The following is a 21,064-nucleotide window of genomic DNA, read 5'->3' as shown; positions in this document are numbered from 1 at the left end:
GTCGAAAAGGACTGATTGTAGACGTTTTGAAATGAATTTGGGAGGGGGTTGGGGGGTTGGGGGGGGGGGGGGCACTTATACAAGCTCCAATTTCGGCGAACTTGGTGTCTTTGTCGTTAGAATGTCTTAGGTATAACGGAGCACGTCGACTTCAGTTTCTTCTCATGGTCTCTAATATTTCCTTTCGTGGTCTCTGATCGGAATATAATACTGCTCTATTGCACAGATTGCATTTTACAGCAGACGTTTTGAACTTATAATTACTCCTCTACGCTGTTACTACTTCCCTTCTCTCGCTTTATTCGTACAACTGCGTCAGGCGTGACCATGCCTCGCGACCATGCATAAAATGGCATGTGAGACGATTCATCGTATGATGCGCTGAACTTTTTTTTTTCTTGCCTGAACTTTCTTTTGCGTGCCGGGTACCTGGTTGCATATTTCCCGTTTCGCATGAACGCCATGGCGTCATCACATGGGCTCCGTTAATGCCCTCTAACGCCTATCAAACGATGCGGCATTCCATTGTGTGTTGTCTCGCTTGGTGCGGGTATGCTTCAAGGTCGCAAGTGAGAGGTTTTCGTTGTTTGTTTGTTTTTTCGTTTTTCCTGTAATGAGGCGCGTCTGCGCGTGAAGGCAGCTGACCGTTTCCTCCGTCCATCGTTTGCGCGAGCTCCCCGCATTGCTGGTGCTCAGGCATGCTTTCAGTACCGCGGCGTTAGTTGGAAGCCGACCCTTCTGTTCGCGCCCTTTCTGGTAGAAGCCTTACTATCTTTGATCTCTGCCCCAAACCATAGGTGTCTCCTCAGTGAATTGCCATGTTAATTTGGACTCTTTGCGACGTTATAACGGTGTCTGCTGTTCGCTTAAGTCCCTTCTCTACGAGCTTTTCGTTTACGGCGTCAGCATGCTCACGTGGTCTCGCACGTGGCGGTTAGGCCTAAAGTTTCGGTTTCACTGTTTGATGTTCCTGTCGCAAGATCGCGCGGTTAGGTTTCCTGTCGAGTCTCGATGCCATAGAACGCTGTGGTTAAACTTCCAGAAAACTTCTAGAAAAAAAAAATCTTTCGTATAGGGTATAAGGTTGCTATCATCATCGTCCAGTACACGCTAGATGTTCCTTGCTGCACTAGAAAGAAGTGCCGCTTTCATTAACTTTTTTTTTTCATAGGTTCTCTCATGGTAGAAATGATTGTAAAAACAAAATGTCGCAGCTGTTACAGTGGAGTGCAGATCTGAGCATGAGCGAAGCCGTACAATATACAGAGGTAATGGATTGCTTGAATGTCCCTTTCGAAACAGTATTCTGGGAGGTGCTCTCTAGTTTTTGTTTTTTTCTCTGGAATCTTGCTAATCTGTCTTCATGTTTCGAGTCAAGTGTCGCATAAACGTACACAGCATGCAAGCGTGAGCGCTCTGCACTGTGTTTCGACTGTAATTTTGCGCCGCTGATGCACCACTCACTCTTGTTCGTAGTTACACTATGAGCTTCCCTGATTACTTCCTTAACGGCTAAACTGTACTCTCACTCGCCTCCGCCAGATCTGCAATTCTCTTTTCCTTGTTTATGCTTCCTGGCAGTTGGCTACACGTTTCGTATTTTTTAAACCACGGAATCTCTGGAACACCTGTGAGGGCCTGTCCTGAGGTGTCTAGCGTTGAGAAAAAACCGTGCTTTCCTTTTCTTTCGCACAGGGAAGAGTAAGCAGTAAAGTCCCAGTGCCAGTGACTTTGATATGTACAGATGGATGGATGGAATATAGGAGCGTCCCCTTTGAAACGGGGTGGTTCATGCTCGTTCTTCCCTATGTCTTGAATATTGTTTTAGATCGGTTAACTATACCATCATTCCATTTATTGATTTTTTTATTTCTACATAACTAAGATTATGTCACTTTTCTGCTTTTAAACCATCAATCTTCCAATCGCTTTTTGCTAGCTTCCACAGCAGATTCATTCACCCGACCACTGGTAACTCTAAACCCCAGGGTAGCCACCCAACCCAGGGCCTCAGGAATGTGGCTGCGCTTGCATCGACATCCGGATGGATACCATCCCATCACATTCGACTATTAGAGCGCAGCACTTTGGTGCCTGTTTCGCGTCGTCGTCGCCGTTGTCCCTCGTAATCAGCTCCGCAGCCGGGGTAGCGCGCGTTCCTGCTGCCACCGTTCGCCGCTGCGTGTACCCCCCCCCCCCCCCCTTCATCTTCTTCCGTGGCGGTTACCGCGCGTGTTCTCCGATTGCTGCGCTCCTGCCGCCACCGTTCGCCGCTGCGTGCCCCCCCCCCCCCTTCATCTTCTTCCGTGGCGGTGACCACGCGTGTTCTCCAATTGCCGCGCTCCTGCCGCCACCGTTCGCCGCTGCGTGTACCCCCCCCCCCCCCCCTCATCTTCTTCCGTGGCGGTGACCGCGCGTGTTCTCCGATTGCTGCGCTCCTGCCGCCACCGTTCGCCGCTGCGTGTACCCCCCGCTTCGTGCGTGGGGCTCGGCATCAGTGGAGCACGGTGTGCGCATCCCAAGCCGAAACGCAGAGCCACATTGATTTGACTCGCTAGCGGCGTCAGTGGCATCAGTCAGTCGCTGCTGTCTCTTCGCCGCGCAACATTCCTATGGGCCGACGCGCTGCCTCCCGCGACCTCCCGATAACTTAATTTCTCTGTTAGCTCCTCCTCCAATGCTACCCCTGAGCTGCGACAGAGCGCCGGATCGGTGACGGCGGATCTCAGTATGTACACCGCCCGAGCCGAAACGCATTTCGCATTAGGAAGTAACGTAATCGTCGGTAATTTTTGTTATGGAAAAGCAGTGAAATGCAGCTTCGCGTAGGCGCGGCCACGCGCGGCAATCGCGTGTCGCCTGCCGCACACCTCGCGTGACGGCCCTGCGCAAGTTGATGGTGCTTGTGCTCTCCGGATAACGTTACGCGCAAGTGCGCGTTCGAATGCCCCCGGCGCGCTTCCCGGCAGAGCGGAACGGCGCGTCCTTGGCATAGTGGGCAGGGGAGAGGGCGATGCGTCGACCATTGTTGATGGCCCGGCCTTGATGGGGGGGAGGTGAGGGCACTGCTGGAAGAAGCGTCTGCGCCACACGAGTGCGCGACACCGCACCCTTGCCCGCTGCGACAGCGGCTCGCCCGCCAAGTGGACCACGGCGCGCGCCGCGTTCGCTAATTGGGAGCGGACCGGCTGGAGAAAATGAGCGCGAGGCGCCTTTATTGGCATGCAGGAATGCGCGCCCCCTCTTTGACGTCATCGCAGGTGCGAAAGAAAAATCTGCGCGCCGAGGAATGCGGCGCACGAGACAGCGCACGCTCCTTTGTTTTCCACCTGACCATAAAAACCGCGCGCGTCGATCAAAGCGATGGCTTCATCTATATCCAGTCCAGACGTGGCTGTACGCTTACATGGACGGCATATTTTCCGCGAGCAGATGGCCGTTGCCAGCGTCAGCTTCTAAGCAGTTGTACAGTGTGGGTTGTGCTTATACCTGTTGCATGTAAAATTTACTGCCTCACGTGTGTCAACTAAGCCCTTTGGATATGATAATCTCTATTGCAAAGTTTGATATAAAAAGTTAATTGTGTGCATTAATTCCGTTCATAATTAGAAAAGTGTGCAGGATGAACTTACCGTTATCGTCTATGATGCTTCGAGAGCTAGAGACTTAATTCCCCCCCCCCCCCCCCCACCTGTCTTTTGTACATTTTGCAGCCGACACGCAACAGCTATTGTGCTAGTGAGGAAGGCCAGTCTCAGTCTTCAGACTACGAGGACCAGGAGGAGGCTGAAAAGGTATACAAAAAAACGCTGAAGTTATGGAACTATGCACTGCAGTCCACCCAATTATATAACATTTGTCTTGCCACACGCTTGTTTGCATTTCCACTTCCATGAAATGGTACAGTTAATCCCTTTTCGTTGTGAAGCATCACATTTTAATTATTTGTGTCACCTTCATGCAGATTCTGGCATGTGGGTGTCTCTCAAATTCTTCTTTCCTACCTTTCCTTTTTTTTTTTTTTACCACATTTTAATGGAGGTAAGATGCAAATATGGACTCTGTACTGTGATCCTGGCATGTTTTCAAAAGAATATCTGCTGGTTGGAATAAGTATTAAAAGCCCTGCACTATAGTTTGAGTTGTGGTCTCACAGTATTGTTAGGGCACTTAGTCTTAATTTTTGGTTACCTTTTCCTTTTCTCAGCAGATGGGCGAAGCTCAGAAACCTCAGGATCAACAGCTCAGGAACTCACTGGTAGGACGGGTCAGGCATCTCCACAAGGATGTGAAGAAAAAGATATCTCGGTTCAGGAACAGTCGGAGCTCAGTCGACGGAACAGTAAGCACTCTTTTATATGCGTGGTTCAACATGTGGCACCTTTATGCATGCACAGGTAACATGCTTGTACGATGTTACTGAATTGGAGCCATGTTCTGGTCTGGAATATTTACATGCCCTGTAGCAACTTTGAAAAGCTGTATACTGTCCTTGATACTCTCCTGATGTGAATGGCAAAACCGATGCAATAGTCAGCAACACTCTACGACTCATAATTTGTTTTTGTAACCACATGCCACACTATAAAGCTCTGCCACTTTTTTTATAGCCACGTCATAACGAGATTCCCGTGGAGGCATTAAACACTTAATATTTGTCAACGCTTAGTGCTCTGTGTGGATGTGCATCAATTCACTATAAGTGGGAACCACACGTTGCCCACTAATGCATACATATGCACACAAACGTGTGTGTGTGTGTGTGTGTGTGTGTGTGTGTGTGTGTGTGTGTGTGTGTGTGTGTGTGCATTTTGCAAACTTATATCTGCTTTATCCTCCTGCTTCAGTATTTTTAGATCTAACCTCGGTAAGGTGTAATTTACCCCCAATATTCGGAGGGACCTTTTTTATTAACACATTTTTCATCAATGCACCTCCTACCTTTCCGTGGTAGAAAAATTAAATTACGCGAATTGAGAATAAATAACTTACAATATGGAGCCATCAAGCAATGCTTTTCATGGTAGCTGCAGTAACTTTTTTCACTAGGCTTGCGAGCCGCTAGGAGAAGCCAGCTTTTCAATGATTTTTTTTTTTAGTAAAGCAAGTACCAATGAAGTGCAAAGAAGGTGGTTGTGGAACAGAAGCAGTATGGAATATCGAGAAAGGGAAGAGGCTTAATTATTTGGCTAGATAAGGGAAAGTAAGGAAGGGAAAGCATGCCCAAAACAACACAACTCCAAACAATAGGTGGCACTGTGGTGACGATAACTGCTGCTGCGCGGAAAATTGCATGTCTTACCACTTTTTCATTCAGGTGTGGTGCATGTGTCTGAAGCTTTGCCTTTAAATGACATCACTTTATCCCATGGTTCTGTATTTCAGTGTACGTGCCATCTCTTTTTGAGGTTGGGCCCTACAGGTCTGTAACGACAGTAGTGTAAAATTTTTTATATGGCTGCTAATACACATTGGCACAAAAAAAAAAAAAAAGATTTTTCCACATTTTTTTGTGGAATACTTAAAACTATGGGCCTTGAGCACCAAGATGAACAGGGTTGTTATTGTTGATTGTTTAATTTGGAGCTAAAGTGGATTTGTGGACTTGACTAATTCATGCCTGCATTGGCGTCAGTGATGTGACATCATTTCAGTCTGTTTGCATGTATTGATGCTGACAGAGGCTTTTTTTTTTCACTTAGATGGAGGACAAGGACCTTCAAGATGAAGTGCTCCATCCTGGAAGCTCTATAGAGAGTATTCCCAGTGGATCAGTGGGTTCTCGATCAAGTATGTCTTTTGAATTACAGTTATATCTCACATAGTAAAATTCAGGTATTATTAGAACAGCATGTGCTAAGCTTTGGCTCAGTGCATTCATTTTAGCAGCTTGCATATGCTCCAGAGGTGTAGCTGTAGGCATCACACTGGCAGATTATCTGTGGCTTGCTGGCTGGCCGCAAAAATTAGTTTTACCAGCTCATCACTATCATAAGCCCCATTAATGTGGTGTCATAGTATTAGTCATTTCACCTGCATCTCTAGAAGTGCAAAGTGATATTTACCCATGTTTTCCCAATTAACCAAGACTAAGTCATGAGCCTCGCCGAGTTTATTCCCCCACTTGTGTTTTCAGGCATACACGCCCATACACCCACCAGTAGCAATAGGAGCTCTTCTTCAATTGGCGAAGAAGAGTGCAACCCACAATGCTTTGGTCCCTTTGTTGGTCGGGCAAGGGCTCTCGTGGACTGTGTGCCTTCTCCTTATGACAAGGATGGCCTTGCATTCAAGGTTGGTGTCCGCGTGCATTGTCTTCAGTCGCATCGCAAACCTACCTAGAATAGGGTGTGTCTGCGGCAATATTTTCATTATTACAATAATTTCAGAAATTCAATGTTTTCACAAAAACTATATCACTGTGAGGGTGCTGAATGAACTATGTCTTATCACCTCCCTACGTCAAAGCATAGTATGGTGAGAACAACAAAGCATCATCACACGTAACGATGCAGTATGGAGACTGCACAGTCTTAGAAGCTGCAAGGCATCGCATGGCAAGGGTGAGAGAGGAACATGGAGCCATAACCCCATAACAGTGCAGTAGTCATGTTATGCAGTGCGGCCTCTCTTGCTGTTGTTGGTTGCCGTGAAACGCACCGCGCGGCCAGAGTTGAAACCCAGAGCCACCCTTAATTCGACACTTTAGTTCTATTCGATGTGTAGCGACCTACGGTTCAAAAACTACAGCAGCTGCATTAAAAAATCTCATTACTGCACCACTGCGGTGGCTTAGTAGTTACAGCACTCAGTTGCTGAACCCAAGGACGGAGGATGAAATGCCAGGCATGGTGGCTGCTTTTTGGTGGAGGCAAAAACAAGGCATCCATGTACTATGCAGTGTCAGTGCACGTTCGAAATTTTCGGACTTGTCCACCACGGTGTCTCTCGTAGCCTGAGTTGCTTTGGGACATTAAACCCTAGAAGCCAAATCGAAACTTCCGAGACTACCAGAGTAATTGCGTTCAAAGTGAACTGTGTTACATTTTTAGCAAGATCTTGGAAACTGTCTCATTTTCCCTTCTGTGAAAACAACTCAACACATTGCGATGGACTTTTAACTTGACTGGGTTGCATGGTTTGTTTTATCTGCTGTTCTGCTACAGAAGGGAGATATCATTGACATCCTTTCTAAAAACACAACGGGCACGTGGGTTGGTGTTGCGAACAAGAAAGTGGGCCATTTTAAATTCATCAATGTCGAAGAAATACCGACGGAGACGAAGCCACGGAGACGACGGTTCCCAAGCGTGCCCAAGCTGGAGCAAAGGCCCAAGTCTCTGGAGGAGCTGCTTGGCATTTTCTCACTGCAGGTGAGGCATGCTGATGACTTCGTCTAACTTGAACAACGTGCACTGTTTTCGCAATGCGACATAGTAGGAGTAATGCCTCTTCGCAAAAGAGACCCATTGCGTTTTGAGGATGCCCCACTGCACAATTGCATGCAAAAAGCGGAGCGTATATATTCTGTCACTTTTCAACAGGAATGGCCCCCTCGTGTTAGTGCACTTTCACTATATTGAGATGCTTCACTGCTTCACATCTAGGCTCTGCAGAGAAGCCACCATGGCGGGTGATACGTCGTCAGGGTTGCGTGCTCCCAGTTTGTACCATTCGTATGTTTGCTCGTGTTGCGATCATACGACCAGAATTTTCTGAAATTTTGAGTGTAGTAGCTCGGAAATAGCATTATCTGGGAACATATTAAATGAAAGAAAAAATATGGGACATCATAATGCCTGCAATTTTCACGTTATGAACCGGGAACATATCAAATAAGCATTTACTTATTAAAGCCTTTCGCTTTGCAAGGAAAGGTTATGTGTCTTCTACTATACTGTCTTGCTTGACTTTTTGTATTTTCAACCGAGCAGTTTTCTGTGCCAGGTTGGCATAGTGTGAGGCTTTAGAATGCAGCCACGTTCCCTTTGACATGCTTCTTGAGGTCAGTCAGAGTCACAATCTCCTATTGTCAATTCTTTTCCAGAATTATGTGAATGTTTTAATGCTGCACGGTTACCAAGACCTAGATACCTTCAAGGAGGTCACAAAAGAGGACTTGGAGAGCCTCGGCATCACAAATGGAGACCACCAAATGCAGATTCTCAGGGCTGCAGAGGCACTCCTCGAGCATGATGGTAAGGCCAGGAAAATTATCTTGTTGGCTATGCGATCAAGTTAAGTGCGATGATTGTCTTGGGTTTAGCCAGGTAACCTTGGTTGACATCCTTGGTAAATTGGCAGCTTCAATTGCTTGGTACAATGGCTTTTGCTGATGTTTATATTTTGCAAAACTTGGTGGCAGTTTGCTAGGTAAGATATCGCTATGAAATGGTTGGCTTCATCGGAGCCCAGAAATAAATAAGATTTCTGTCATTGCAAATTAGCTCACACCTGTTGTCGCAATTTCTTTAAGTGACCTGTGGTTATCCTTACTCTAGTTCATGACACTTCTATTGTACGAAAAGTACATATCAAATACCACTTGAAGAATAGTATAATAATAATAAACAGATGCTGCAATAGCTCCTGATGGCCTGTCTTGCTTATGTTTCAGGTGAAATTCTGGGTGAATACATAGAGGAACCAGTCAGCCCTGAGCTACCACCGGTCAAGGAAGGAGGTTCTGATTTAGCATTGGACAGTGTGATCAACGATCTTGACAGTGTTCCCAGTAGCACCTTTCAGAACGACCGCAAACCATTTTCAGTGTCCAGTGATTGCGACTCATCTCTGAATGGAAATAATCTGCTGCGTTTTCAAATGAACATTCCTGTGCCCGAACCAGAGAGCCCGCACACATCTTCACTGAGGTGTGATGACACCAGAGAGAGGTCTTTCAATGGGACCAACACTCCCCCACTCCCTCCTCCCTCAATTGTGAGCGCAGCTGTCGAGCGGTTTGAGCTGCGCCGGGCGTCGGCGGACTGCATTCGAAACCACTTTCCCAAAAGCCTGCAGAACGTGTTTCGCAAGCTCAGCGGCAATGTAGGCGAGGACGACAACCGTTCTGCATCGTTTGACGATGAAGCACTGTCCGAGTCACCTGCCAAGACATCCTACGGCTCCAGCTTTGCTCGCAAAGTGAAAGCGTCAGCCTTCCTTCGGAGGGACTCCCACGACTCCCGCAAGGCCAGTGACAGAAAAGGGAGCCTTCAAAATGCAGAGGAGGCGGCAGCTGCGGCGGCGTTATCCCTGCACATGTGCATTGAGCACAAACTTGCTGCTGAAGGCATCGACCTGTGCCAGGAACCTTACACTGACAAGGCAAGCTTTTCAGTAACATCTCCAAGTGCAACATCTTAAAAGGAGGCGAATATTGTATTTCATCATATCCCAAGCTTACTGTGCCTTCAGAAAAAAAATTTATAGAAATGTATTGCTTCCTACAGCTTTGTTCTACCATGCCTTGCCATATTTAGCATTTTCATTAGGGCTAAGGAGGCCTAATTAACGTCTTTAGTGCCGCTGTGTCGTAGAAGGTGATTTCAATGACCTTCAAAGTGCAGCTTGAAAGACTGGCAGCTTAGCACGTGAAAAAAACTGGGTACCGAGAGTGGTCTAGCGCTGTGGCCAGCAAAGCTAGCCTTTTTCCCTGGGCCCATGTCTGCAACTTACTGGCGGCAAGTTTTTCTTGGAGTGATTGCTCGAAGGTGGTTTCAAAGCGTCACCAACGGAATTCCGCATAGAATGCAGTTTGTAGCTTTTCCGTTTAAAAAAGAGCATTGTACAGAATTATAAATTTACATCAGCATGACTTAGATAGTTGGCAAATAAAAAAAAAAATGCCATGTAAAAGTGAAAGTCACAGTAAGAGCAGAAAGTATGCATCAGATCTTGAAAGGATTTTTCAAGCGCAGCTGATTAACTACACGGGGAGCAGATGACATGCAGTGAGCGGACGTGTAAGCGGGCGTCAGCGCCCCCTGGATCTTCCCCTTCAGAGGGCTTCAGAGTCGGCAGCGCAGTCTGCACACTTTCCCTATTCTAGCCACTGTATCATAACCAACAATTCAGTTCAGAATCACAAGATGGCCCTGTATGCTTTTGCTTTATTGCAAGTAAGGAGCCTTTAAGACTTGAATTTTTCTGTCCTAATGATGCTCTGTTTCACAGCAAGCAAGGTCCTCGCTATCGTCATCCTTGCTTGGGGAACAAAAAATATTTTAGTCTTCACTATTGCCCAAGCCGGCCGCACCGCCGCTCACGCTCCACTACGTTCATTTGTGTGGAGAAATTTCTCCGTTCAGGTTAAACAAAGGCAATTAGCACTCCAGTGTTCATCCTGGCATTTCTTGGCAATCCAAAAAGCACTTTAGAGGATCCCTATCCGTCTTAACACGCAATCTTAGTGCCAGAAAGTGCACAACAAGCTGGAGTCATCATGAGTCAAAAATGACAGTCTTCTTATGACGAGTCTGGCTCGTCCAAGGTTGCCCCCCCCCCCCCCCCCCCCCTTCCTTTCCTTTGGGAGCTGACTAGAACTTCCAGTGCACTTTATGTCTTGTTTTCATTAACTGTAGTACTAGTACATGAGAAAGGCCTCTTGCAGAATTTCACATGAGGTCCAAGCCAGCTTCCAAATGTGACTGGTCTATGTGATAGAAACAGAACGAAGAAAACAAAGAGAACGACTTTGTACTGTTTGATATTTTCTCTATATTTGGATCATTTGTCCAGATAGTGTGTTTTGCTGTAGTGGTACTGTTTGGTTGCTGCATCATAGATCTTTTAGAAGAAATTCCTGAATATGGTTCTTGAATGCGATACGAATTTTGAGACTAAAAGTAAAATATCCAATTTGCATTCGAAACTTTGAATATTTGCTTCACCTTGCTATGTCTACTTAATCACATTCAGCAGTGTCATGGCATCTTGGCAGTTGATAGCGAGGCTAGCAATACCTGGCAATATACGGTTACCCTCCTGTCGCATATTGAAGGAACTACGGTGCCATACCAAAGCTGCTGAGCTTACATAGGTAGTTATACCCATTGAGAAGACATGGAATCCAAAAGTTTTTGTCAGTGCTCTCTTAAGCTGCTCAAAAGTGGTGTAGTGATGTACTAATTGGTTCTGTTTTTGCATGCAGACTGGCTTTTGTGGCATACCACCGGCTCTGGTACAGCGCTACTCTGAAGAACTGCAGAGGGACATAGCTGAGACAGCGGAGGCCCTGGATCAGATTCGCATCACAGAGTTGGACCGCATGGGGAAACAAGGGGTGAGTACTTCCGGTACGCTTTCAGGGTACTTTCGGAATGCTCTGTAGGACATTGCACTTTCATCGCTAGCCGAGTGCATATGCAAAACAGCGTGTCTAGAAAAACGGAAAAAGAAGCATTTATTCTGAGTATACTTAAAAGCATTTTTCTCTGCTTTGGAACAAGGCACACTGGAGGGGACAGAACAAGGAATATTTTTTTTTTAATTGGTTCACAGGCACTATGGACACCTGAACTGCACTATAGGGAAGGTAGGGAGGTTGGAGTGAAAGCGGAGAGAGAGAAAGGGGTGCCATAGTGGAAGGCTCCAGAGTAATTTTGACCACCTGGGGACCTTTCACTGAACAAGGATTAGTTCCAAAAATGCAATTACACTTCTGCTGCAGGCAGTATAATGAAGTACTGGTGTTCATTTGGTAGCAGATTAGGTAGAAATACTACCATTGCCATTGTGGCAGCTGTTTGAGATCCTAATGTCAGTGGACTTTCTCAGTATGTTGATGAGATCAGTTTGTTCAAGTTGTGTGTTTGTTACCATAACATAGAGATGTAAATATGTAAAAAGCGTGTCTCTCAGAAAACTACTTATCTGCCACAACTAACTCTGGTTTTTATTAAGACAGTGTGATAAAATTTTTAAAATAGGGACCATTTGGCTGGGACAAGAGTGAAGAAAAAAAAAAGTGGGATGCTTGAAGCTCTTATTTAGCTTATACAGTCGCCGAGACAGCGTCCAAAAAATCAGGGTGTCCAAAAAAACAAATTCACACAAAAAAAGTCACTTTATTTAGCGAGCGGCTTGAAAAAGTGGTCAATATGTCTCTGCGGGGCGCTACGTTGCTGTACAAGTAAGTCGGATTGCACGTCGGCAAGGGGGACGTTCTCGCTGTACATAGCCAAAAGCACCATCAATGGTCGGATTAGTTCACTGCTAGTTGGCAGCACAGCCTCTGGCTCCTCACTGTCGGAGCCCAAATCGTCACTTTCAAGCACCTGGCAAACAGTTTCATCGTCAGTGAGCTCAGCGCAGAGCTCGATCTCGCTGTCAGCATTAGCAAACTGCTCCAGCATCACTTCCATGGGAATGGCTCCTGCTGCGTGCAATGCTCGATGAGGTCAGCAGATAAAAACTGCTAATTTCCTCACTTCAATTGTTTTGTTGAGGAGACAGATGAGGACGGCGATGTCGGTGCCATCAGTACCTGCCTGTAGTTGACGCAGCGATGGAAACAACACAGCACACCACACGTGAATGGCGGCCGCGGCAACTGACGACTGTGCATGACGGCAGCACGTAAAGCTGGCACTGGCCGAACGGTGCAACAAGCGGCACCTGCTATCGAGGCTATACCGGGTATGCGAGGCTACATGATATGACACGCAGGTTCGAGGTTGCAGAAAACTAAAATGGCAGCGGCCAGAAAAGCAAAATAGCACCAGCGTTTGCGTTTTCGATAGCTCTTGAGTCGCAAATCGAAATAAAAAGTCCAGGAAATCGAACGAGAAGGATTTACAATGTCAGAAATTTTGGTCGGTGTTATACATTGACTATGAAGTGCGTGACTGTGCGATTAAAAGGTCCAGATTTTTAGGCAAGCCTGGAAAATTTGGTGTCAGAAATATCGGTCGGTGTCTGTACTTAGATTGCAGTGAGGGCTGTACCTTATGGTTTAGTTTTTGTAGATCTCTATAGTTATGCTGTAGTAGCCAGACAAATCGCCTCGCATCTCCTGCTCAAACTCATCTGTCACTTCACCAAGTGGCAAAGTGGTTTAGGAGTGGTGGGCCAGTTGGTGGTTGCTACTAGGGCTTGTGCCGCTCACCACTGGTATTTACCATGTCCTCATCATTGGCCAGTTTTATCTGGCGTGAGCTGCATCTGTTAATACTTTTGGGTGGTTTACGTCAGGCGGGTCGGCATTAATGGTTGAGAGGTTTGGGGTGCTATAGTTGCGCCTCGACACTAACGTCATGCACACCTACCCACAGTAGTCAAACACTGCCCTCTATGGGCCAGTTTCACTAAAGCTTTGTGCTAGTTGACCCCTAGCTAATAAATTGTAAAATATGGTGTTCTCACCATAAACCACCAGTATGTGTGGCTGTTGAAGCTGGAATGGTGCCCCAGCGCGAGAAATTGTGCTGCTACAGCTGTTACCGCCCAAGGAAGGAAATGCTTGTTGACCTCGTTTCAGCTTTGACTTCAAAACAAAAGATGTTTTGAAGTTATGGTTCAGATGAAAGGAGCTTGCTGCTTAATAAAATTGAGCTAGTCATTGCTGGTTAAATGCGGAAGAAGGTTGCATAAAATTAGATAAGGTCACATTCTGCAACAGAACTTTGGTGCTGTAAGTGTATTTTGCTTCGTGGTCATGTTGTTGGTGCACATAAGGCAAACGTTATATATAGATAGTGTTTTTCTTTCAAGTGGTCTTTCTAATCTTTTATAATTGCTATTGCTGTCTTCACTGTGCCTTATGCAAAGAGGGATATCAGCACTCTCTTGCATCTTGTAATGCTGAGCATGAAATACGGTTTGAGGTCATGCTGCACTGAATTCATCTGCATGCTTATTGCATATAATTGAATACCTTAATGTGCTTCTAGTTAAATTATTTAATTTAATCAATCAATTAAATTAATTAATGTGTTTTTTGCCACAGGTTCCCAACGACTTCCTTGCCGATTCTTGCCACGGGACGTGCATGGCGGCCGACTACTCAGGCGGCCTCCGAACCTGGCTCGTTTCGCTCGGTCTACCAATGTACGAACCTCTCTTTCAAGAAGCACGGCTCTCCGACCTGGCACGCATTGCTCAGTTGCAGGAGCAGGATCTGCGCACTTTAGGCATCTCCAACGCGCGGCATGTTCGGCACCTGGCAGCCGCCATTGGCGCATTGCAAATGGAACAGAGCCGCTATGGCCTCGAGCTGCGATGACAGCTCCTGCGGCGGTGGTACGCCACCCGTGAGCAAGTGGCACGCACCTGCGAACGACTGCTGTCCACGAGCGGTGGGAACGACACCAGGGCCCTGTGGCGGCGGGCTTCATCGCCATAGACTCAGCGAGAGGGTGGCCGGCACACTTTCTCCCCCTCCATGCGGGGCACTGGATGTTTTGTTCCCTGGCCGGTACTTATTGCTGTCACCGGGAGAGTGCTTCTCAGGTACCACGAGTTTTTGACGGACACTGTAAACAGAGTATGGCATCTAGCAATGTACGGCCAGGGCATATATGAGGGCTTCCTGCATTAGACATGTGTCGCATGAGGTTTTCATGTTTCATCTTTTTCTTATTTCATTCCAGGGAGTCAAAGTGGTTTCGTGGAACCACAAAGATTGCTTTTTTTCTTGTTTTTTCTTTTTTAGTGGCACTGCTTAAAGGGCCCATGACAAGCTATTTGCGAAAAAATGTGCACAAGCAATAGGCATTCCATCAGTCGTCACCTCGACATAACGGTTTTCAAGCTGTCTTTATTAGCACCGAACATATGGGCGATCGAAAATGATTCTCCTCTCCCCCCTCAACTCGGTCCGTTCCGGCGCGCAACATCAAAAAAAGAAGTAAACAAGTTGCGACGGTGCCCCATCACGCCCTGTCTCGCCCACGTAACTTGGGAGTGTCCAATGAGCAGGCGCATCCAGCAAGCGACATCACATAGGAGGTATGCATGCAGTGTGTGTGGGGATGTCGTCCCAACCGGTTGCCAATGAGCACTTTTTTAAAATTATTTGTAAATTATAAGCTGAAGCTTTAAAATTGTACTCGAATACTTGTATGGACGGGGGAACTACAGTCTAACGGAAAACACACACAAGGAAGGCAACAGGACTCGAGTCCTGTTGTCTTCCTTGTGCTTGTTTTTCTGTTAGGTTGTAGCTCTCTCTTTGATATGAACCAACTTGCTCAGATCAAGATCGTCCTTGTATGGATCACCTCCATGGATTTCGTGCATTACAATATTACCACAAGTAAAATAGAATTGAAAACAGCGACCAGCAGTTTGTTCTGCAAGACTGAACATTTCTAGGGGGTAGCAACTTTTCCCAATCGTATGGATCATACAAAGGTGGAAATTAGAAAGATGTATTCTTGTGCAGTTTAACTGTGATCACCAAGATTTAATGGCGAGTATTGACATCAGTATGACATATAAAGTGGTCATTGAAGAATATTAATATGTTGTATTGCTCTGCTTACTTAATTCTAGCATCTGAAAACTTCTCCCCATTTTTGCTTCTCTGTGCTATGGCTCAAAATTGTTCTTACCCTTGCTTGTCAAGCTGAGTGAGCTTCACTTGGAGGGGCACGCCTTCAAGCTTATGATCTAACAGAACAAAATCTGTTGTCTGTCAACTTGGCCGCTTATCACCATCTCAGCTTAAAAAAAAAATAATAATTAAATTAAGGTAGGTACCTGAGGGCTGTTGTGGGCACAGTAGCAGTCTGTAGAGCAAAATTTTAGGCCTGCTCATTGCATGTAATGAGTTTCCTTATTATGACTTAATTACCAGCGTGAGGCGAAATAAAGTAAGTGTAATAGCAAAAGTGTGCAGTATTTCAAAAACATGGAACCTTAAAAGACAGCAGGCATTGCATGTTTATGAAGTTCTGCCCTTGGCTTTTTGAGTTTTGTGCGAGCGCTCTAAATAGCAGAATCATCGAGTAAGTTAAAATGGCAAGTGCAGCAGAAAAGATGGTAACACTGGGAGAAAGATGGCCAAGCTCAGCTTTGGTTGATTCTTTTTTTCAACACACAGGGCCATTTGGCCTTAACATTCATCATTTGAAAACAGTCTTATTCACAGAAAGCATTGTTTTTTGCCAGTCATATTAAAAACAGTGTTCATCTTATTTTGCCACAGCCATTGGAGCAACTGTCAACGTTTCAGTATTTCACACCACTGTTGCCACATGCCATTAAAAGACCTTTTTTACTTTCGACAGTTAACATGATAGGACGATTCGAATTCTCGTTTTTTTTCTTTCTTGTTTTTTGTTTTTGTTTTCCTGAACCAGTGTGAACCATGGCAAAAAACTTCAAAATCTGCCATCAGGTGCTCACCGAAGGTTCTCTTTTTTTTCTATTTCTCTTTGCTGCAGTCAATTTCCTTGCTCCATTCTGCCTTCAAAGCCGTCCATTAGGCTTTAAATGGAAAGAGTGGCTGCCGGGGAAACGTTCCGCTGCAGCTTAACGCTTTCACTGTAACGGCAAGTTTTGGAACTCCAGTTTTTGTGAATCATCACCCACGAATATTGCCTTCATTGAGTATCCATCAGATGGTGATAGCTGTCTTGCAAGCATACTTTTGATGGGCCGTTTGAACTTGCCGAGCTACCCGCAGCTTCATGTGATGCAGCATTCATGGTCGAGCTGCCTATGATATGCCACTGGGCTGGAATGGAATGTGAACAGCACAAGTTCTTTCATTGCCTCTTTTCATCTGCATGATGGGCTGAAGTGGTTCATGTACGAACTCTATTTGCGCTCCATTCCTATTCAGTACGGCACATTTTTATTCCTTTGGTGGTGCAGTGAGGCTTGTGCCATAGAGCACGTGCCTAGCCGCCTCTAAACCGTGCCTGTTACGAGTCAGGGCGCTGTGGCAACAACCACTTTCAGTATTTGCGAGATGCAACACTGTGTGGCTTATGTCTCAAAGGTGTTTCCATTCTGCACTTTATGGAAGTCGCGAAATAGTTGAGTTGTTTCTGCCATCTCGGGAGCAATACTCTATGGAGGGGATGTCAGTGTGTGCATCAGAGATGATCTTTACATTGCTGCGGTCAAAATGTGTCAGTCATAGGTCTCGGAAATAGCAGCGTGTACCGGCACAGCAGTGGATGTGTCGCATGCGAATGATTGTTTCAGTCTGTTTGCTATTGATGCCCTGCTTCTGAATTTGTGTTCCTAAAATTACCAAAGCTAAAGAGCTCTTTGCGGGACAGATTCTCTCCAGTTGTTGCAGGGCGGTGTCTTGGCTCATATTGTAAATAATAATAATAATAATAATAATGCAAAGTGTGCACATGAAGTAATGTGTACGTGTAATGTGTGTATGTGCGTGTGCATGCAAATGTACTTGTGACAATGACAACAATGCGTGCAAAAAAAAAAGGCTATGTTATAAGGCACTAAAAGAATGATCCAAAAACATGTATGATGAATGCCAGTAACGTGCAACCCTTTATCATAGTGCAGTATCATTCAGCCTACCTTCGCAGCCATTGTTTTCATTTGACACAAGTCGGGCTTTGTCTTCTAGAACCCCCTTTCCTCTGTCCCCGAAGAAGTGTTAATCGCATTTTCGAAAAAAAGTTTGTGGAATGATACAGTTCTCAGCCATCAGTAGTAGTACTGCCTTGCGCAATTTCTTTGTCTAGTCAAGCGTAAAGTACTTCTCAAAATACTGCAGCCGTAGACCTGGTCATGCCTGGTGCTTCCTTTGTGCACTCTCAATGCTGACACAGAAATCCACTCACTTCCAACAGGGAATGTAAATAGCGCTGTAAAGAAACCAAGTCATGTCTTTCTGTGCCCTGTACTTTATGAAAAATGCTGAGATAGCTGTTATTGTATGTACAGTAAAGCTCCTGTGAATAAACTATGTTTTTAAGTACAACGAGGCATGTTGTGAATGCATTTGCTAGGCGCATACTGCGCTCTCACTAGGTCAGGGGTGGAGGTGTACTCTCCTGGGGCCTTTCTCACTTCCTCTGGTTTAGACCACTAGTCGCCATTGGGTGCAGCAGTGGAAGGACAATATGGCTCCATTGCTTGCACTGAGGAAGACTGATGAAATGCTCTTGGGCCCTGCCGTGGTGGTGCAGTGGTTAAGGCGCTCGACTACTGTGCTCTAGGATGCAGGATCGAGTCCCGGCCGCGGCAACCGCTTTTCAATGGAGGCGAAAAGCAAGGTGCCCACGTGCTATGTGATGTCAGTGTGGGTTAAAGAACTTCAGGTTGCCAGAATATCTGGAGCCCTCTACTACGAAGCCTCTCATAGCCAGAGTCACTTTGGGATGTTACACACCAAAAACCAAACAAAACCAAATGCTTTCATCTTCTGGTCACATGTAGAGCTAGAGAAACTGCACACATTAGTACATGACTGATGGTAGTGTTATGTGGCTTCGTGCATGTCATGTTTTCTTGAGCACAGAATGCTCTAAAGGCAGTATTAGTAACTCCCTTGGTATGAACTCTATGCATCCGAAATTCTGGCACACCCGCGAAAGCTATAAATTGGTGGAATTGAACTTATGGCTGGCAATTGCAAACTTGCTGAATAATAATCTACAGGAACACAGGTGGTGGAGCATTTTGAACTTGTCAGGAAAGGCGCTAGAAGAAAACCTAAGGCAACGTTGCTTGTTTGCTCTTCATGGCAAAGTAGGGAAATGATACTAGAGGCATTTGTTCATCACATCCAACAACTTTCCTATTGTATTGTAAGGATGGTGAAGTGCACAATGCAGAAGGAGCAGGCACATAGTATAAATAAAACAAAGAAATTGCGTGAATTATAGTGCCTGAAGCATTGAGTAGAGGAACTGTGCACTGGAGGTCTGTATGTAAAAAAAAAAATTGCTTCTGCTACCAAGAAAATTTTCAGCACAGAACACCAATCTAATGGTTCTAAGCAATGTCTGTTGACCACCATTCACAACTACCTCACTGATATTTTGACAGTCTGTATGCTCAACATTGTGGCATTGTGGGCAGTAAAAATTGTCCCATAAGTTGCATTATTTTTCTTCCAGTTAATATGTCCTGGCTATTGCGTTCGAAATTCAGCCACAGTTTCTCAAGCAGTGGCTTCTCTGGAAAAAATAAACCTGCACTAACATCCTCCTGAGACCGGGAATGCATTGGGTGCACAGATTTTTCTTTAACTTTCAGAATAAGTCAGTATGGTTATGAAGGTGAAAAGTATTAAACGTTTTTTCATAGCCCTGATAGTATCGGCTCAGTGCGATGTCCAATATATTGGACATTGGGTTTCTACCCGTTCTTTTTTCACCAATCGCGCATGTATTTACATGCCGCAGGTATTGCTCTCGTGTGCAATTTTTTTTATTAACTTCAAAGGTAAAGTGGTGAAAAAGAACGTAAAAGCGAGCCTTCCTCTGCTCAAAAAAAAAAAAAAAAAAAAAAAAAAAAAAAAAAAACGCTTTTTTACTTTCTGTGGGCAATTTCAAAACATCTGTCCTTTGTGATGAGAAGAGCCGGCATTTAGTACAAAAGAACGTTGTTTTATATGATAGAATTATAAAATTCTAAATTCATAATTTGTGATGTTATAATTTATAAATTGTAATTTTTAATTACAATTATCAATTATAAGATTATAAAATTGCGTCAGCTGTCTCATCAGACACGCGAGGCCGGTCTGCTACACAACAAAGAGAGACGATTTCGTCCGCAAGCCTCTAAATACCAACAATACTCGTCTGCTATTCATAACAAGGCCGTGGCAAAAGCGCGGTCAAGATGACCGGGTTGAGTCTCAGCGTCTAAAACAATGGACACACGAAATCAAAGTATGCATGAATAAAAGTAAGCACTTGAACAGTTTAAATTTCTTATTCTGCGCATTCGCTGTTGTATTACCTTTAATATAAAATCAAGATATGCTCTGAAAGTAGGTAGAAATACGACAAACAGTACTTACTTCGCCGACAGGTGCCATAAAACGCCGCGCCGCTGAATGACGCCCTTTTGAAAAGTTTTGACGGGAATTTGAACGATGCGTTTTTATCTATGTTGCATAGATGGCGCTAGCAGGTGTCCAATATATTGGACTGCAGGGTTTTATGAGGATGAATGCCTTGGCATATGAGTACTGATTACTAATTAGTGTCCAATATATTGGACAAGTCCCCATAGCCGGGTCTCAGGAGGATAAGCGGGTCATAGCAGCAGGGACACTTCTTCACAAAGTCTGAATTCAGACACTGTAGAATGTAACAGTGTGCTTACATACGAGTGGGCTAGGCTTGGGGAAGGTAGCATGTGGGGGAAAATCGCTGCAACAGTCGGCTGCTGCTGTGGCTTTTCCGCAGTTCATTGGTAGAAAGCGGCGAAGCATCAAAAAACGATCCTAGTGCATGTACGCTACTTTCGCCGTCTTCATTAGCGGCCCAGGTGCATTGCAAAGTTTCATCTGCGCTCCGGACAACGACAATGTGGAGTGAATGCTGCTAGCAGTACAGATCGAAGAAGCTGCTCAGACCTCAAATGATGAAATAGTAATAACAATTTTTATGAACTGAAAATCTCCATTTTTCAATACTAAGCTCTCTGAATTGCGTGTTTTCCTAACAATATATGTACCCTCACCCCCGCCCCCCACCCCCCATTTTTTTTTTTTTTTTTCTAGTGGACATACTGCCCCACCGGGGTGGTGCAGTGGTAAGACGCCCGTAGTACCCGGGTTCGAACCCAACCTCGGGGGCTGCGTTTCGTCGGAGGCGTAACGGAATGGCGTCCGTGTGCTGTACGATGTCAGTGCACATTACAGAACCCCAGGTGGTCGAAATTTCCGAAGTCCTCCGCTACGGCGTCTCTCATAGCCTTAGTCGCTTTGGGACGTTAAATCCCACAAACCAAACCAAGCCAGTGAACATATTGCCGCGATTTTAACGTACAGGTGGCATCAATTTCATTTAATTTTGGACAAACCCACTTAGACAAAGTGCCTTGCAACAGTTTATATTTGCAAGAAAGCCAAACAAAGTGCAGTGGATATAGTTGATCCTTTGTTCTAGTAATTACC

The 21,064-nt window shown here is 45.4% G+C and overlaps 1 protein-coding gene across 2 annotated transcripts in view; it reads left to right on the top strand.

Annotated features, from left to right (window-relative positions):
• Window positions 1-17,908, top strand: part of LOC146208651 (uncharacterized) — a 295,550-nt gene extending 277,642 nt beyond the window's left edge. Inside the window, exons 12-20 of one of the 2 annotated variants that reach the window (XM_084595733.1) lie at window positions 3,714-3,794; window positions 4,211-4,342; window positions 5,703-5,790; window positions 6,137-6,294; window positions 7,167-7,373; window positions 8,048-8,198; window positions 8,618-9,327; window positions 11,153-11,284; window positions 13,949-17,908. In XM_084595733.1, the coding sequence (XP_084451859.1) occupies window positions 3,714-3,794; window positions 4,211-4,342; window positions 5,703-5,790; window positions 6,137-6,294; window positions 7,167-7,373; window positions 8,048-8,198; window positions 8,618-9,327; window positions 11,153-11,284; window positions 13,949-14,224 (1,935 nt within the window). In that variant the 3' untranslated portion in view covers window positions 14,225-17,908. Of the gene's footprint in view, window positions 1-3,713; window positions 3,795-4,207; window positions 4,343-5,702; window positions 5,791-6,136; window positions 6,295-7,166; window positions 7,374-8,047; window positions 8,199-8,617; window positions 9,328-11,152; window positions 11,285-13,948 lie in introns of both variants that reach the window. The other variant, XM_084595723.1, reaches the window with a different exon arrangement.
• Window positions 17,909-21,064: the final 3,156 nt, after the last annotated feature.

The sequence above is a fragment of the Amblyomma maculatum genome, chromosome 1 (genome assembly GCF_055883805.1).
Source record: "Amblyomma maculatum isolate TAMU_Amacu chromosome 1, ASM5588380v1, whole genome shotgun sequence".
NCBI classification, from domain to species: domain Eukaryota; kingdom Metazoa; phylum Arthropoda; class Arachnida; order Ixodida; family Ixodidae; genus Amblyomma; species Amblyomma maculatum.
This window is presented reverse-complemented; position numbering and strand designations above follow the sequence as displayed.